Source organism: Pelmatolapia mariae, linkage group LG18 (genome assembly GCF_036321145.2).
Source record: "Pelmatolapia mariae isolate MD_Pm_ZW linkage group LG18, Pm_UMD_F_2, whole genome shotgun sequence".
Classification (NCBI taxonomy): Eukaryota; Metazoa; Chordata; class Actinopteri; order Cichliformes; family Cichlidae; genus Pelmatolapia; species Pelmatolapia mariae.
The window spans coordinates 32,640,265-32,659,781 of record NC_086243.1 but is presented as its reverse complement, the minus strand read 5'-3'; the positions used below and the strand labels follow the sequence as shown (position 1 = coordinate 32,659,781).

Sequence of the window (19,517 nt, the reverse complement as noted above, 5' to 3'; positions counted from 1 at the left end):
GCCTCAGATCACGCAGAACATTTGATCCTTCTACGGTCTGAGCTGAAAACAAAGAATCGTGAGATTAAGAGGGAAAAAAAGTGTCGTCTTTTCATATTTTCCTGCAGTTTGTGTTTACATCTCAACTTTAATGGAGAGCAGTTTTTGTCACCGGTGCTGGGTTTCGAATGTAGTTTTTGTGAAGCAATATTTGGGTTATTACAAAAGAACATGCTATAGATCACTGTTTATCATACTACATTTTTATTTAGGTTATTAAGAAAAAGTTTTTAATGAAAATGAAAACCAGAAGAGTAAAAACTGAATGAAAATGTGACCACCTTTCATTAACAGAGTGTACTCAGACAGGTTTTGCCTGGGGAAAAAAATAATCAACACTAATGTAATACTTTAGAAAAGAAGAAACATGAATCATTTATATTTGTGTTTATCAAATGGTCAGAAATGCCCAACAAATGCATCTTTAGGGTAACATAGACTCAATGCTTTTAATGTGGATCGGTTGTATTTATGTGTATAGCCAGTAGGGGTGGACGATATAGACTCAAAATGATCTCACCGTATCATTCACAATGATGACATTTATGACAGTATAGGAAGAAAATACAACATTTTATCGATGATTGCAGCTTGGAGGCAGCAAAATGTATCACTGCAAACAACATAAAGGCTGTTTCTATTCTTCATTTCCAATGAGCTACTGTTACTGATGCCAGCAGCAGTATTATAGTACAATAGCAATGACACAGCATAAATCAAACATGAGCACAATAAGTGTTTTCAGTTGAAATTTTACATAACTCAAAGTCTAACATAACTACTTAAAACTTTAGTTTAACGATAACTAGAGTAACGGTATTGTCACAGTCGTGGAAGCAGACTGTGTGGAGTGAGGAGGACCCAAGTGCAGACACGCAAAACGAAACTTTGATTTAACTGAGGGAGAGCCGTTTATTGCAGGCTGGTTAAACAGTCCAAAATAAAAAGGCAAAGGCGAAACTAAACAATAACCTAGAGAACTAAGATTAAAACGTGAGAAAACTCTTAACGTGAACATGAAGACCTGGCATGGATACATGAAAACCTAGAAACATGGCAGCGTAGCAGAGAAAGCAGGACGATCGGACAAGGAATGAAGGAAAACTCACAGACTAAATGCACACAGGAAGTGATCGGGGAAAGTGGAAACATGGGGAAACAGCTGATATGAATGAACAGAATGACGCCACAGGAGAAGTGAAACTAAACACACTGAATATGGAAACGCCAGACCCTTCACAATAAAACAGGAAACATTATGAGATGCAGACATGGCAAGACGAGCAAGATTAACATATCCTCCTGAGAACGGCTATTTATGTCCTCTGCTTTTGGTCTATAACTTTTGTGTTATTTGAGCTACCCTTCTAAGTCCTGATGTGCTCAATAGAGGACATCCTGGCCTTTCCAATGATATTTCATTTGATTGGGTGGCCTTTTTTTAGATCTAACGAGGCAGGAAATTACAAAAAAAGTTAAACTGAGGGATACATTTTTCCTCGGTTCTCAGGAGGATATAATAAAAGTGCAGTTGAAATGTTTTCTACCTGAGGTGTTGTTTCTTGGGTTGAGCTTTTTAAAAAACTCTGCTTTTCTGTCACGTAACCACAGGAGTAATTTCCATCCGCCGTTTGTTCTTCCCGTCATATGGAGCGCAGCTAGCGAGTGCTCCAGCAATCCTTGGTCAAGTCACTTCTTTACTTTTGGTCTCGTATCGCCAGCTACTCATATCTCACCATCACATGCCTTTGTAGCCTGGTTGTACTTGTTTTTACGATGTGTTTTTGCCTCGTTGGGTAAAACGAGTTTATTGTTTCCATCTGTAGCTGAAATAGGTTAAGTATTATGTTTGGTTGGAGGTATGCTCTCAACAACAAAGCCAAACTACTTCCATAGTACTGAAGAAGCTCCCTTTTTTCCCTAATTGGCACTAAGTAACAAATAAAATCAATAAGTAACAAATAAAACTCAAGAATTTCTCTGAAATTCTGAAGTTTTATTTGTTACTTACTGATTTGTTAGCACAATTAATTGTTAAATGTCGACCATGACATGCCCCAAGTTTTTTTCCATTAACATGCCTGACAAACAGACGAACAAAGGCTCCCTTTGAACAGATTCTTCTTTCTTCTCGTTCCAACAGAAACTTCCTGGGAACCAAAGAGACGTCTTTACTCCTGATGGCCATGTTCCTCCTCGCCGTGTTTTACCACGGCCAGCAGGTAAGACCACGCCAGCTTTAACTGTGTCCTAATCAGTGAAGGAATGGCAATTTACACATTCAGAACACTGATTCATCACCTATGAGTGGATTTGTTATGGGCTGGTGATTGAGTTAGAGGACTTCTTGGCTAAATATTGTTATTATCTACACCCATGCAGGTGATTTTTGTGTCTTATCAGGTGGATTAGCTTGTTTTTCTAAGCATCAAAATGTATGATTAAAGGTGACTGAAGGGCATGGATAAAAACAAAAACTGTGACGGTTCCTTTAAAGGATAGCAACAGAAATAACCAGAGTACAGTGGGCGTGAGGAACCCAGCATCTTTCTTGTTGCTATGCAACGGTCTAATTAGAGTTATCAGCTAACGTGAAGTAAAAATAACAGAAGAAGATGACGAACAGTTGGAGTTCAGATGTGTCCAAACATGATGACATAAACGGTTAACGACCTGCCACATTTAACTGGCCTCTGAGAAACTCAAAGCAAAAAACTGTCATTGCGTCCTTTAAAAATGCGAATCACTCTTCCAGCTGTGGATGCTGTGATGTGGAATCTCAAATACTTTGGTTTCATACAGATAAGGTGACAGCCGTAGCTGTAAGCATTAGACATCTTTGCGTGATGACCCAGAGAAGGCAGTGATATTCTTAACGTGTTTGACTTGCTTGTGGCTGCAGGGGTAACATAAGACGGATGTAGCCATGGTGATGTCAGCCGTAGGTTTGTGAAGTCCTGTTGTTAATCCTTGAGCTGAGTGTTTTTGCCATCACCGTCTTGGTGCTTTTGAAACCAGACCAATGAGGTGTGGATCTGACTGTGAAATCACACTCTGACTGAATAACCAATGAGCACGTACTGTATAATCCTGCTTATGAGGAGTCTTATCCGTAACTGAGCCCTTAAACTCCTCAGTAAAGTCTTTACAGAGATCAGGGTGAAGGGAGGTTTTGCCATAGTCTTCTGTAGGACCTGAAGTCTTGTGTGAGCCGTATGCATCACCACCTGGTGGCCACTGAAAACAATGCAGGTTTAATGCTTGAGAAATTAACCTTCAGCCCAAAGAGGTGAGAAAGGTTGAGGTGTTTAAGCCTGAAATTAGTTCTTTTGAATCCTCCAGTTCTGTATACGAGGTTTGGGCTGAATCTGCACTTTACAGGAACCTGGGTGGTGGCAAGACAATTATAAGCAATTTGTATTTACCTCTTCTGGGTTTCTTGAATGCGGTCCAAGTGTAAGAAAGAAAAATCACTTTGGTTAAACCTCTTGCTGCCTATAAAAGCTGTGACACAGGGCTGTGGGTAGAGAACATTTTAATAACTGAGCCTTTAAACGCAGCACCGGTGTTACATCTGTAATAAAACAGGAAACATCCTGCCAGGTTTTATGATTGCATAATAAGCGACCGGAGTGTTTCTTCAGCAAAGCAAAACTGGCACAGACCACTTTGTTTACACATCTGATACATTATACAAGCCATTTCTATAAAGATGCAGTGAGACTCAGTGGCCTGAAGGAAACCGGTACCACTGTGCCGCTTTCATGCTCTCACTATGGCAACCTTTGATCATGTAGTTTAGCAGCTCGGCATTGGTCAGAGACGGAGGGGAGACGGCCGTAATTGAAGGTCTTTTGTAGCCTCATGAAAGTAGAAAGCAGCCGTATTTGAAGTCATGCAGTGGCATATTGATTTTCTCTGGGTCAAACCACTTGTTTGGCAAAGCAGAGACAATGACAGCTCACAGCATGAAACACTCGCAGCGCTGAAAAGCTGTTTGTGCCAGATGCATATGGCCAAGAGAAAAGAGAGCACACTAAAAAGACTATTTACTCTTAGCAGGAAAGTCCAGCGTGCAAAACAGGATCCAGCTGTTTTTTAGTGCAGTGTTAATGCTTTGATGAACTCTGTAAGTGGCTCCGTGTTTTCTGCTAAATATTCCAAATTATCTTTGGGCAAAGTGGATAATCGCTGACAGAGGAGCACTTTTTGTTTTCATTTTTCATGCTTAAGCTCACAGCAGGGGTTAAGTTACACCCTTTTTTGCACTGCCCAATTTTTGTGGTATATTTTACCGTTTCATATTTTTAAGTTCAAGAGGCAATCTCAGTGCTTTCCTGTCTGTTTATGTTACGGTTACGTTCCAGCCAAAGACATTAAAGCAGGATTTTGTCTTAGCCACAAGACGTGGATCCAACTCCACTAAGCATAAAAGGATCCTTAAATCCTGTACATGTTCAGTCCTTTAGTGTCCAGCCTGGAAGCTTTTCTCTGACAGTAAACACAGGCTGTCTATAACAGCTTTATATACACAATGTGATGTTTGTGAACCCTCAAGCTGGAATCTAGACTTCTGGCTTTGGTGATTCAGGAAAAGCAATCAGTACTTTTCCAGTGTGGTAACTACAGTATTGCGGAAAAGTCACTTTATATTTTGCTAGGAACATGGGAAAGCAGCTAGTTATTAAAATACATGCAAACATGCATGGGTATATAATAGTGCTGTCAGCGTTTAATCTCGTTAAAATGACGTTAACACAGTTTGTGCAATTCTAACAAGCTTAAAAGTCAATATCTGTTATGGCCACCTTTATTCTTCTACACAGTCTGAACTCTCCGAGGCAGCTTTCGCGTCTTTCTTTAAGTAGTCTTCAGGAATAGTTCTGCAGGCTTCTTGAAGGACATTTAAAGCTCTTCTTTGGATGTTGAGATTCAATGCCTCTGAGGTCTGAGGTCTGGGGAGGCCAGTCCATGACTGGTAGTTTTGATTTTACTGGATTGGATTGGATTGGATTACTACAGTGTTTGGGGACTTTATCCTGTCTTTCTTCTCTGTCCCCAATCGGTTGCAGCAGATGGCCACCCGTCCCTGAGCCTGGTTCTGTAGGAGTTTTTCCTTCCCACTGTCACCTAAGTGCTTGTTCATAGGGGTTCATAGGATTGTTGGATTTTTCTCTGTATGTGCTGTTGTAGGGTCTACCTTACAATATAAAGTGCCTTGAGGCAACCGCTGTTGTGCTTTGGCGCTGTATAAATAAAATTGAATTGAATTTGCCATGATGAAAAATGAACACAAAATAATCCCCAACATCACTGACTGAAACACAGCCAGAAACCATGGCAGAACCTCCGTCATGTTTTACACTTGGGGTAGAAAACACAGTTTATTTTGGGATCAAGCTTGCCGTCTGTACGAACCTGTGACCACTGATATTAACATTCATTTACATAATACTTCAAAAAACCTGCAAACATTTTCAATATGTTTGGACTGCTGTCAAAACATATGTCATCACCAGCATAACAGCAGGTTTTTGACCCCCATTTTATATCTCATTTCTACTTTGGCAGCCACTGGAACTAGAAAATACAAATCTGGCGTTAGTAATTGCACACAGGTTGGGCTGAGATTGGAGAAATTTCCCCAAAGAGCAGCAACAAGAAGCACGGAGCAGTTCTGACTAAAACGGACCAAAATATAGTGACACCACATTCTTTTGACTCACATCCGCTCCTCTGCCTACTAGTAATCGACTCCAACAGTAATCAGAAGTCTCACGTTTTCAGAATGGCCCGTGGTTTCTGTTTGAAGCAGAGCTCCAGCAACAGAGGCACACAGTGATGAAGCAAAACAGAGGTAATAATCGTTACGCTGAACAATGGTGTAATGAAGCTTCATTTGAATTCTGGAATGAGAACAGGGCTGAAAACCCACAGCCCTGTCGTCCATTGTTGAAGAAATGCATGAACACGGAGGGTGTTAAAACATTAGTTAGTGCTTCTTTCACAAAAGACACTTATTGTGCTGTGGAGAAAACCCTATTAGAGCGGAGAGATGAAGGAAACTATTTCAGCCTTTTATTCGTCTTCACAGCCTCTTTCATTACGAGAGTTGTGGTTTTATTCAGCGCTCGTTAACTCTGACTGCTGTGTGTGATGTCTTCCCTGTAAAAATTTTCTCACCTTTTCCCTCGATGGTATCTGGAGCTGCAAGTGTACAGCTCATTATGCGAGCCCGGGAAAAAAGTGCTGAAAGTTAAGAAAAAAAAAAAAGAGTTTTTGCACATTTATACAATAAGACAAGTTAATGCATCGAGTTAGCAAATTTGGCTACTATAATATGTTTTTTGTTGTAGGTAGTTGATTATTGCATCAACAGATCAGCAGAGGAAACTAAGCCAGCAGCCTTTTGCGTAATAAATTAATGGTGGAAACACTGAAGCCAAATGAGGTTGTTGTTCATGAGTGCTGCTTCCTGTCAGAGCTGTAATTACATTATCAAACACAGCAAGCACGAAGCAATTCGTTACAGCCATTCAGAAAAGGCTCTTAATTTGAAAGGATTAGGGATTCTTCTTTTTGACACTCCAGTTTTCTGCTGAATAATTTTTAGACTCGAACATTAATCAAGGCCGCACTGCTGGCAGCAATAATACAACACAAATACAAGAAGAATCAAATAATAGCACTCACATGTAAACCACAATTCATTACATTATTTCACTGGCTCCAATATCTTCATACGCTTTCCTAAAATAATAAGCGTCTTTATGCTCAGTCAATGTAAGCATCGCTTAGTCGAACAGGATGACAAGGACAAGGAAGTCGTCATCTGACTGCAAGTAGTTGTAGCCTCAGTCTCGGGCTGTTCGATATAACGATATATATCGGATGACGATATGAAAAAATCTATCGTTTCATTTTACGCTATCATTTGTTTCATGGTGTCGCAAAATAAACTGTTTACGGCAATATTTTTCATCGTTTTGATTGTCACTGTAGTGGCTATATTAATTTCCTAAAGTTCTCTCTTTCTCTTATATTTAAAATAACCACACTATGGACGGATAAGCGACTGTTTTTACACGTTGTCGTTAGCAACAACGACGGTAAACCCAGCGTGTGGCTCTGCTGTCCGCTTGTTTATTTTCCAGCCAAACCTTTCACAAAAAAGCTGAAGATCCTGTTGAGATTTTTCAAAATAAACTGAAATGATGACAAACAGAATGACCAAAACAAAACAAATCGAGGACCCTATTTCTAAATGAGGGGCTACCTCTGTAGCATGGACATGGTTTGGTTATGAAAAGTCTGACACGGACCAGAAAACTCTACTATGGAAATTATGCCGCAAACCGGTCCCCACCTCAGACTCAAACACGGCGAACCTCTTCTACCACCTATGCAAGAATCACATGAAAGAGTATGAAAAGGGTTTATGGATGAGAAGCAAAAAAGAGCCGTCAGGTGCTCAAAATAAACATTAAACATTAAAACAGGCTTTTCCCCGCAGCACGCCGTGTAATACTCACAAAGTAAATGGCAGCCGTTACAACTTATGTCTAAAAATGTATAGTTTCATGCATCGGTCAAAACACTCGACTCCAGGTACACGACGCCCAGCTGGAAACACTTCACACAAGTCGAGCTGCCCGACATTCACAGAATTTACAGAAAATGTTACATTTTTGTGATATATATATATCGTTGTCGGGACGATAAATGTCTTATATCGGGATATGAGATTTTGGTCATATCGCACAGCCCTACCTCGGTCTTAAAACAACCATTTCAAAGTCATCAGGATCAGAAGTTCATTGCAAATGGTCCCAATAATTTTCCCAATAACCGTCACAGTCGCATAAGAGTTGGGATGTCTTAGAGTTAAGGGTAAAAACCCTCTTTTTGATGTACAATATTAATGATCTAAAATGCTGTGAAAAAGTGTTTGTCCCCTTTCCTGAATTTTTAGTTTTCAGCATATTTGTCACACTAAGATGTTTCAGGTCATCAAACTCATTTTAGTGTTAGACAAAGATAACCCCTGTAAATACAAAATACAGGTTTTAAATCAGGAGGAAAAAGGAGAGAAAACACTATCCAAACCTGGCCCTGAGTGAAAAAGTAAAACCTAAAATTGATTGTGCCACCCTTGGCAGCGAGAACTGCAATCAAGTGTTTGTGATAACTGGCAATGAATCTTTCACTTCGCCGTGGAGGAATTTTGGCCGATTCTTCTTTGCAGAGTTGTTGTGATTCAGCCTCATTGTGGAGTTTTTGAGCATCATGCTAAAGCATCTTGATCTGATTTGAGTCTGGAGTTTGACTAGGCCACTCCAAAACCGTGAATGTGTTTGTTTTTCTAGCCATTGAGAGTACTGGACTCCAGATTATTGTCCTGCTGCATAACCTGAGTGAGCTTGAGCTTCAGGGCAAGAACTGATGACTGGACTTTCTCCTTCAGGATTTTCTGGTAGAGAGCAGAATTCAGGGTTACATCATTTATAGCAAGTTATTTTTACATCAGATATAACGAGATGCAAACTTTCCAAAAAGTTCCAATTTCCTTCCATCAGTCTACAGAATATATTCCCAAAATACTTCGGGATCATCAAGATGTTTTTTTGGCAAATGTGATATGAGGCTTTGTCTCCGTTTTGGTCAGCAGTGGTTTTCTCCCTGGAACTCTGTCATAGGTGATATTTTTGCCCAATCTCAAGAACTCTGACCTTAAGTGAGGCCTGCAGTTCTTTTGAATTTGTTCTGGTTTCTTCTGTGACCTCCTGGATGAGTCGCTGATGAGCTCTTCAGTAAGCCAGCCTCTCCTGCGAGGGTTCACCACTGTTCCAGGTTTTCTCCATTTGTGGACGAAGAGATTCCAGTGAACCATGGTGAGAGACAAAGCCTTAAAAATGGCTTTGTAACCCTTTCATGACTGATAAACAGTGATTTTGTTTCTCAGCTGTTTCTTTAGATTGTGGCATGATGTATTGTTTTGAGATCTTTTACCCTACCTCTGTTTATTGATTATTGAATAACTTCTGAATAATTTTAGACAATAATCTGGCCTGGGTGTGGCTAGTGAAAATTCTGTTAATGATTTAACAAGAAGAGCAATTACTTTTTCAGATAGGGCCAGGTAGGTTTCAGTAGCTGTTGTCCCTTAAAAATGAAAAGCAAAAAGAACTGCAGTTTGTATTTACTCAGCTTATTGTTGTCTAACATTAAAATCTGAGAATCTGGAACAGTTAAGTGTGACAAATATACAAAAAACTAAGAAATCAGGAAGGGTGTAAGTACTTTTTCATGCTCCCAAGCTCACATATTCAAGCAGCTATTTGATGTGGCAAATTTCTGACCTTCCTGACAAAACCCGACGAGAGATTTATGTCTCCTCCTGGTCTTCAGATGGGATCTTGTTTTGTTAGGCAAACGTGTAAACCAGTCCACTATGGAACCACTTTCATGTACAAAATTACATTTTTTAAATTAAAAACTTAAAAACTCATTGAGGGCTTATTGTCATTTCCAACAATGCGTTGTGAAGATTTCCAGGTGGTTGGAGCATAAAGGATAAAAGCCATTATTCTGAACTCACACTGAAGGCCAGTCATTGGACCAAGTATGATTTAAACCAGAGCAGCCATCAGCCATGTTTGTCCCCCCCTCTCCACCTAGATTTAGCTGAAAGAAAAATGACAGGATTATTGTTTTTATTTTATTTGTTCGCCTAAATCTGCTTTGTTTAATATCCTCATACATTTTAATGCTCGTCGGGTTGTTGGGCTGTCACATTAAGGTATGTAACTGTATAAATGGAGATTACCTGCAGTAACCACAATGTGTGAGGTGACTGCAGCTCTTATGCTGAGTAACGTGTTCGTTAGAACAGGAGAGCGAGGTATTTTCTGTACAGTCAACAGAAGCCGTCGGTGAACAGCGGAGGTCATGTTGGCTAACGGCTGAGCGACCCGCTCTTTCACCGGGCACCATCTCATTATCCCACCGACTAACGGGGCTGTCAGGCTTTGCATTCTTAATTAGAAAAACAGAAAATGAGATTGAAGTTTTTGTATTCACTCATATGATTAAGTGACTAATTGATACCGCGATTAATCACAAAACGATTTCCGCTGAACGCTGGAAAGAGTCGCTTAAATCCTCGCAGGCTTTTCAGCCGGCCCTCAAAATTAATTTTCAACATCGGGACTTTTTTTCTTCCTCTCATCTGCAAGTATTAAGTAAATGGTGCTGACTTTTGTTTGTCTCTAATGTATTCAAATGACTTTGTGTTAATTGTGCATTCGAAACATCAGTTTGTGTTGCTTATTAGAATCCTTTTGCTGAGCTTCAGATTGATCGCACCCTCATGTTTTACATAATTGATCCGGCTTTTAGCAGATTTTTTAATTTAGCCGCCTGATCCAGAACTGCGGCTCAGCCTTTTCATCATCTAAATGAAATAAACAAAAGACTTTTCCCTGAACTTTGGTTACACGTTTAAGCAGTTAAGTGATTAACAAATGCCTTTTCATGCTTGGGTGAGAAGACAGACAGGATATGGATTTCCTGTTTTTTGGAGGTTGGGGAAGATTTGGGGAATATGTGGAGAATAAATAAATACATTTTTATTTTTCGGTATAACAGATAACAATATCAGGATGAGGATGGTTGGGACCATTTCTCTCTCAACTTCTATCACATATGACTAAATCTCAGAAAATGTTGCACGGCTGTGAGGGTGTTTTCATCAGGTATGATGGACACCGTTGGTAATGTAAGTAAACGACCCAACCTGAAAACAAGTGATAAGACCACAAAAGAGAAGTACAGAAGCATCTCATGTTAAATAAGCACAGAAACGTGTGGTTTCATAAGGTCCCATCATTCTGAGGCCTTTGGTTTTGCTGTTCTGCTTTATAAAGATCATTCTCCTTGTTTGTCTGTCTGTCTTTTTGTCCCTACCTGATCCCCATTATCATGGTGCACTTTCCCTTCTTTGCTACATGCCTTCATTTTCCTTCAGCTTCCATCAGCTCCTTATTAAAGCTCACATTTTGTTGGCTCTACTTTTCAGTTTTGGGATGTCTTTATTCTATTCCTCTTTAGAATTTTAACAAAAGTAGAAGAAAATAAAAAACATTTTCAGGGTCCTCTCCTTTGGTCTTATTATATTTCTCTGTTGCAGGTTTGATTTCTAAAGACCCAGCGCTCTGAGTATATCGCTCTGTAATTTGATTCACAATGTTCGCAACTCATGACTTAAAAAACTTTTTCTTTTCTTTTACCAGCAGGAGAAAACAATTTCAAAGTAAATACAATTACTTTAGTGATTGCATTGATATTTTCTTGCTGGTAGAAGAACAGCCAGAAGGCATAAACATCATTTTAATCCAGTCTTCTCCACATCGAACATCCAAAAAGTCTTGTTTTGTCCACGGCTTCTAAAATAACTTATATAAAATGTTAATATATCTATGTATATTTATGCCAGATGTTGTGTTTAAATCTTTTGTGGGAAAAGCGATCATTTTACTATGTTTAGTACCGAGGAGATGGGCAGTGGTGTCGGACGGCGTATATTTTCATTCACTTCTTTTGACGATTTAGTTCCTCATTCGGTGAAGTTTAGATAACTTGAGGTTGGAGAGAGACTGAAGAAGACGAGTTTCAAGCCGTGGTCTTCATTGTCAAAATCAGACAATTTGTATGTCGAGCCAACCCCCCGAAGCTGAGCTTTAAATCTCCTTAACAGCATGCAACAGTATCACGCTATTTCAGCCTTGACTTCAGAACGAGGGCAATAATTAGGCGTGGCCGTAAGGGGTCACTTGTCAGGCAAACATCAGCGTAGGTTGTTTTAATCGTGTGAAGAAGCAGCACTGCTATTTTTCTGCTGAAGAGTGCCTTGTTTGTTTAAAAAAAAATTAGCATGTGTGTAGATTTGGAGAACTGGGCTATGCAGTTTGGTGAAGCTGTGTTCAAGTCTCTGTATTTTAAAATACATCAAAATGGTTTACTGATATCAGATCTCATACACTGGATGTTTGAGCTGGTATATGCACAAAGTACAGTGGAATTATGTCGGGCCAGAGAAGATCTTCTCTGCACATGAAACAGATGAAGTGTTTAATCTGCAAACAGCCACAATGGCATGAATGATTAAAAAGCACATTAATAACTCATCCGAATGATTTGTTTAGTAGCCTCAATGAATTATACGAGTGCAAGCATCCACTGGTGCTAGAGCACACAGTGGCACTCCGAACTAAGGTTTCTGATTCGTGACAGTTACTGATCTGAGGTGTTCTGCCTTCATTTTTCTGTCTTCAGTTGGAGTACACAGCACGCCTGGACTTCCTGTGGCGTGTCCAGGCCAAGGAGGAGATCAACGAGATGAAGGAGCTGCGAGAACACAACGAGAACATGCTGAGGAACATCCTACCCAGCCACGTGGCCCGACACTTCCTAGAGAAGGACCGGGACAACGAGGTCTGTGCAATAACCCGCTCGCATCAAAAGTGGTTATATGAGTGGTTATGTTGGTTTTTAGCAAAAAAGCGATTGAGTCGATCTGGATCTGGAGGTGGGGAAAAGTTCTTTGAGTCATTTCGTCACAAATACACATCAAATTGAAATATGAAAAATTGAGAGGCACTGCTTTGACGTTGTTGAGAAAAAACCATTAAAATAATAGAGATTTCTGTCTGTCTGCAATGTGAAATGAGTGCAGCATGCTGAGGGGATCTGTTGTCTGGATTCGTGTACCCCAACATCGGCTATCAGGGCAAGCAGTCACACGAGCAGTCTGGTTATCAACTTAATGCCTGTGCATTCACCTGCGAGGGGCGGCACTGGCAGTGCTCGACCAATCACAGACATGGAGTGTACTGGCAGCAGAGTGGCTGATATTAAAAAGAAGACAAAACTATGAGATGGGAAAAGATTCAATACAGACGGAAAGCAGCACAGTCGGTGTAGACGAAGCAGCAGCGTGAGTGTGTGAGAGGAAAATCACAGTATGACCGTGTGTGTCATTAATACTGGAAAAGACGTGCTGCATTAATGAAACCTAGTATTTCTGAAGACAGGAAGGAAACTGTGTAAGTTAACAGAATTGTCAGTATCACAGTTCTACTACTGAGACACAGGAGAATCTAACGATTGTAATTGAGTATTTGATTAAATTAATGTTTGAAAGACAGATTTAGGTTTTATTCTTTCAGCAGCAGGTCTTTTGGTGTTTAGCAGTCTGAGAGCAATGAAGAACTAATATAAAAACAGAGTTTAAATGTAGGCTTGGTCCTAATATTAAAGTGCAAATTTAACATGAGGTAACCTAAGGTAACTAAAGAACAAATGTCCTTGTTTAATGCTTAAAAACAGAATTGTTGTAAAATTGTTTACAGCCAACAGTAAAAGGTTGTGTCTTAGAATCTATTTATTTAATAGTGATGCTCGTCAGAGAAACACAGAAATTTTAAACACTACTAGAAAACTGGACGAAGGTCCATATCCCTGTAAGATGTGATCCTCTGTAGCACAGAAAACCAAGGGTTAACCCATATTCTTAATCCTGCTTCATAGGTCAAACCTCTGACCACTCATTTTACCATCTTATTAAAGGTAAACACTGATTTGTATTGCTCTCTTGGTCCTTTAAAACCAGACATGATGAGTTGATCTGACTAAGAAACCGAAGGACACTGGAAGCTCACTGGCTAACAACTTATCAGTCACATCATGAAGCACATCCCACTTTAAACTATTTTTGTCTCAACTGTGAGCCATATCTTACACAATTCAGTACAATTCAGTTTTATTCATATAGAGCCAAATTACAACAACAGTTGCATCAAGGTGGTTTATATAAGGCAATATAATAAAGGCAAAACCCCAACAATCAAATGATTCCCTATGAGCAAGCACTTGGCGACAGTGGAAAGGAAAAACTCCTTTTTAACAGGAAGTAAGCTAAAAAGGAACATTTTATTTTATTTATTTATTTTTTATTATTAGTCCTTTATTTATCCAGGTAAAAAATCTTATTGAGATTAAAAAAATCATTTCCAAGAGAGACCTACTTTTAAGCCTAATCTTAAAAGTACAGAGGGTGTCTGTCTCCCAAATCCAAACTGGGAGCTGGTTCCATAGAAGAGGGGCCTGAAAGCTGAAGGCTCTGCCTCCCATTCTATTTTTAAATACTGTAGGAACAACAAGTAAGCCTGCAGTGTGAGAGCAAAGTGCTCAAATAGAATGTCTTTGTTTAAAATCTATTAAGGTCATTAAGATAAGATGGGGTCTGATATTCAAGACTTTGCTTGTGATGAGAGGGATTTTTATCTCAATGCTGGATTTAACAGGGAGCCAATGAAGAGAAGCCAGTATGGGAAAAATCTATATGAATAATATGTGGTGTTCATTAAGATTAGGTACAATTAACGGGTCAGCCTCCCTCCAGTAAACCAAAACCTTTGTGATATCAGCAACTGCTAAATAACGGTAGTCAAATTTTCATTGGCTAGCTGGTTGGTGTCTGGGAATATGCTAGCAACAAATCGCCAGAGGGATCAGCGCCCAGTCTCTGGCCCTGTGTGACTGTGGCTTCCTGTAAGTGGGTGCTCTGGTCACAGATCTAAGCTCTTGACGGGCACTTTGTTTTTGCAGTCAGAGCAGTCATACTGGTCATGACAAAGAATGCAGGTTTCAGACACGACGTCTGTCTTTTATATACACTATGTTTTTTTCCTGTTCCTCTTTCTCAGTATTATATTAACAACATATTTGGGGGGGGGGGTCAAACTAAAAGTGGTCTCACTTAAAATGAGTTATAATTTCTTAATATAACTGCACGGTTACAGTTATTAGGATGCAGGCTGAATCTGATTGTAGGGTGGATGCTTGTAGCAGACGTTTTGGGTCGTTGTATTGTTGTCAAATTTTATTCTTCTCTTCAAAATAAAGTCGAAATCTTGATTCAGAGTAAAGTACCATTTCCAGATCTCAGTTCTCTCAGCTAGCATTTGTGAATCACAGCCTGTTATTACCTTCAGGAATGATGAAGTAGACACTGGTTGTTTTTTTAGGCCACTGACAACTCGAAAGATTAATGTTTTCAGTAACCTGTCAGCAAACGATAGGTCACATCTGAACATTGGACTGACTCAATATTTAGTGGTTTTATAAAGCAGCGCCTCCTCTGCACGCTTCGCCTCATTTTTTTCACCACAGACCTGCTGAAAAATGAGTCCCCTGTGTTCATTACAGTTCGTTCGCCGAGTCTCGGTCTTGCTGCCTGCAGAGAAAAGAAAAGGCAGTGTAATTGCTTTTCAAAGACTTTACAAAGTGAGAGAGAATTGGTGGGGCGGTTCATTCAGCCGGAAATCTTTGGAGACCTTTTTTTTTTCAACCCATGCATTCGATTTGATTTTAATAACATGTTGTCTGTCTGTCAGCACACATTGATTTGTGTCTCTGGCACAGCGGTGACTCAGCTGCCCCAACTCTGCAGAGAATTAAACTTTTCACAGTCACTTTTTGTTCACCTTATCGCTGCCGCTGTTCTTCTGGTGCTTTTAATTGTCCCCAAGAGAAGATAAAATGAGAGCACAAATTTACACTAGGACTTACCACTAAATACTCATTAGTAACAAACTAACAGAATTTAACTCAAGATTTGTATCACACAGCAGGTCGTATGATTAGAAAGATAATGCCAGTAAAAATGCTTTCAGTGACTTTCAGTGCAGGTGAAGCTTACAGGCAGCTGCAGCAGCTGCTGTCTGCATGCCTGTCAGAGGCCACGCTGCTTACTTTAAACTTTCACAAAATCCAAACAGGTGAGTTAAAGATCACTGCATCATCACAAAGGAGAAATTTAGCTGTAGAGGATGTAAACCGGTTAATTTGATCATGAATTGGCACTCGCACAAACACAGACTTATTTATTAGGAAATTAGTGATACATAAGTGACAATCTAATAAAACAATAGAATTTCAGTCACTGAAACGAAAGCACAAACCTGCCACATGGTCTGTAGCAAAAAACAACTCAACATTAGTTATGAAAAATCCTCCAAAAAGCACCAACAGCACAAACACCACAAACACAGCGGTGAGATCCAGTTTAATGAGCCAAGGTGAAGCCAGGCCAAGACAGTGAGCGGGTACAGCTGCACGCATCTGGACAGTTGTCAGTCAAAGCAGCCATGCCCCCAAGTCCACTATCCAGTTGGATGAGTTATAAATAATTAACCATCATCACAGTTATTATAAAAGGGGAAACTATCCAAAGAGATCGAGATTGTTGGTTGTTTTTTTTGTGTGTTTTTTTTACTGTATCGGGCTGTAAACATGTTGGGCAAAATGAAGCCAGCTTCAAGTGGGGTGGCTGTAGCTCAGGAGGCAGAGTTAGTGATAGAGTCAACTGCTGATTGGAAGGTTGGTGGTTCAATCCCTGGATCCCCTAGTCTGCATGCCAAATATCCTTAACCCCAAGTTGCTCTGCAATGCATCCATCGGAGTGTGAATGTGTGTGAATGGTAGAAGACAGTTCTTGTGTGAATGTGGCATGTTGTATAGAGCGCTTTGAGTACTCTAGGAGAGTAGAAAAGGGATCTATAAGAATCAGTCCATTTACCATTTGAGTGGCCACAGGAGGAACTGCAGCTTTTGGGACTCCATTGTTGGCTTCATTTTTCTTGGAAGTGATCATCAGCTGTGCAGAACAAATGAAATCAAATCCTCATGTTGATTAAAAAGTTCAGTCCTTAAACTAACTGTTCTACCTGAATGTTGTTAATCAGCTCTGAGCCAGAGCAAAGCATTTCAGTGTTCCTTTGACACTTTTTAAAAAATATATTTTATACAAAGAATCAAATACACACAATGAAAGAAAATCAATGGGTGGAGAGATGTTATATAAAGGATTAATAGCAAAAATTACCTTGATAAGCAGACATCAAGCATACAGTGGCAGGAAGAAGTTCTCAAGATTATGGCCCATCTTGCAAGTCCAGGAGAGGTTTCCAGATGCCATGAGAACTGCTGAGAGACTTCCCTTTGCAGCAACAAATCTTTTTGGAACAAGGAGGTGATGGGGATTTCCATTCTTGTAAGACTTGCCTCTTTGCAGCAATCGTCCCTATCCCCGTGTTTCCTTTGGTGAGATGGAAGTAGCCTATCAGAGGAGCCAAAGATGGCCAGGGTGCAGTCTAGTTGGATGTGAAATTGAAGAACCCAGTTCACTGGCCCAACCGGAATAACAAAAACTTTGGCGAACCGGGAAATCAGATGTTTAGAGGTTGGTTGACCAAAAAAGATAACAGAGAATATGATTTTTAGGTTTAGCGTTAAGATCGGGGATAGACCCATGCATAAAATGTCTAATTTGTAGATACTGAAAAAGTTTGATTGAGCTGAAACGTAACCCCGAAGTCATTGAAACAGCGCAATCCCCTCCTTTTCCCTTTGACACTTTTTAACTTGAACACTATCCCTTATGATAAAGCCACTGTGTTGATATATCGATCAGAGATTATTACGTTAAGGTTATCTGTGTTTTTGCTTAAAGTGCAGGAAGAGGAGACAACAAAACAGCTTCTTGATGCTGTTTTTCTTCCAGTCGTCCATTCTTCGTCACTCTCCTTCACCAGCTCAGTAATACTCGATGCCACCGGTCCGCAAACACACCCGTTATCACTAGTCCTGTCAAATTGCTGTATTGTCCTCTCTTGCCTCCTTGATTATCAAATCTCCAATGTTCCTTTGCCTTCCAAACAAAGGTCGAGCAACCTATGAATTATGAATGTCAGGAGAGGAGAGCCGATATCATTCTGCTTCTAATTAAAAAGGACACGATTAAAAATGCATCCATTAGAATAGTTTGACTTCTAATCACTTGTTGCATTATTAATCAGGATGTTTGTTGTTCTGTGATTTAGATACCAGAGCACTGGGTTATTAATAGGCTCCCACACCCCTGAGGAGGTTTTGATGATCTTTGGAATCAATTAAAACTCAGCATCATTTATTCCACCAGGTAGCTTTGTTTTTTTGAAGATTTTATTTCTGAGTGTTTCAGTCGCTTACTGAATGGCACTTCAGCAGAATTTAATCTGTTAAACTGTTGTTCAGTAACAGCTTCAGTCAAGTTTTTATTTTGACGTCACATTTTTAGTTTCTTATTCTTGTCACTTCATGGATCATTTCTGAATTCTTCTGTTTGATAAGCTTAAGTGGTCATAAAACAGTTTTACTGTTAGGACCTCTGCTTTTGTACAAAGGTCTGTTAACACAAACTCAACATGTTCTTCATAACAAAACTATGTTGTGTTTCAATGCACAGCAACCATTCTGTGTTTTCTAGTAAAGCTTTTATTTTGAAACATTTAGAGGAAAATCATATGGAATCAAAAGGATCCCAAAGCAAAGTTGAAGTGAATGATTGAAATGCAACAAAGTGTTTGAAAGCAGAGTGGCTGGAAACACACTGAGAGCTGTCACGCAAATTATGACGTGTTTTTGAACGTCTTCGAAGCGTTTCGAGTGTAAAACTGTCAGCGTTGGAACATTAAACTCATGCCAAATTTCATAATGACCCAAGTGGAAATGGAGTGGAAAGTGAGTAGGTGGAAGTAAGTGGAAAAATGAATAAATGTGACTTCAAGGAAAGACAGAAAAACATATCTGTAGAAACAAAGGTTTGCTGCTTCAACACTACCAATGTCATGTTAACGGTGCTTTCATAGACTCTTGTTTGTTACAGACACTTGTGCATCAAGCTAACTGATTGGTTGATCCAAATATTTTTGGCAAAGGAAAAAGGGGAGAAGAAAATGATGGTCTTAAATAACATCTCTGCCCCTGTTTTTAGACTAAAATGTCATCATGGCAGCAGACATGCTGCATCAGTGCCAGGGCAGCCAGCACTTGTCCTAAAGCATGCGGCTAACCGCATGCTGCCCTCCAAGTTCTTAGTGCTTGGAATTCTTTTGCCTGGAGGCCTTTCTGTGTGACAGCGGTAATCTCAGAAACTACTGCATCTGACTTCAAGGAATCATAAAAGACAGTTTCGGATCAACATCAGCTCTATAGCTCGCGCAGAACTTGGTTCCTGGAACCTTGATTCTAAGCTGATCATCACGATGAGATAATCAAACAACAAACTGTAGATAGACGGAACATCTCTCTGCTTTAAATCAATGTTAACATTTTTATTTGGGGTTTTTTGTCTGTACTTTGGAGGCATAAGTCACCATATTTGTGTGAGAGAGTGATGGTGCAATGCTAAATGCATACACGAACCCACAGCAAATCATTTGATATGTTATTATTTTATTATTTTTATTTTTAGCACAATTCGAAGTAAATGATGACTGCAGCATCAGGAAAGGGACAAATCAAAATGCATAACACTGATGGTCACCGCTAAAGCCTGTTTTAATGTTAATGTTCTTTACAGACATGAATATGTTGGG

General features: G+C 39.7%; 1 protein-coding gene across 2 annotated transcripts in view; it reads left to right on the top strand.

Annotated features, from left to right (window-relative positions):
* Nucleotides 1-19,517, top strand: part of adcy8 (adenylate cyclase 8 (brain)) — a 133,903-nt gene that overhangs the window by 102,166 nt on the left and 12,220 nt on the right. For both annotated transcript variants that reach the window (XM_063462077.1, XM_063462076.1), the window contains 2 exons: nt 2,183-2,261; nt 12,373-12,531. In XM_063462077.1, coding sequence (XP_063318147.1) covers nt 2,183-2,261; nt 12,373-12,531 — 238 coding nt within the window. The remainder of the gene's footprint in view (nt 1-2,182; nt 2,262-12,372; nt 12,532-19,517) is intronic.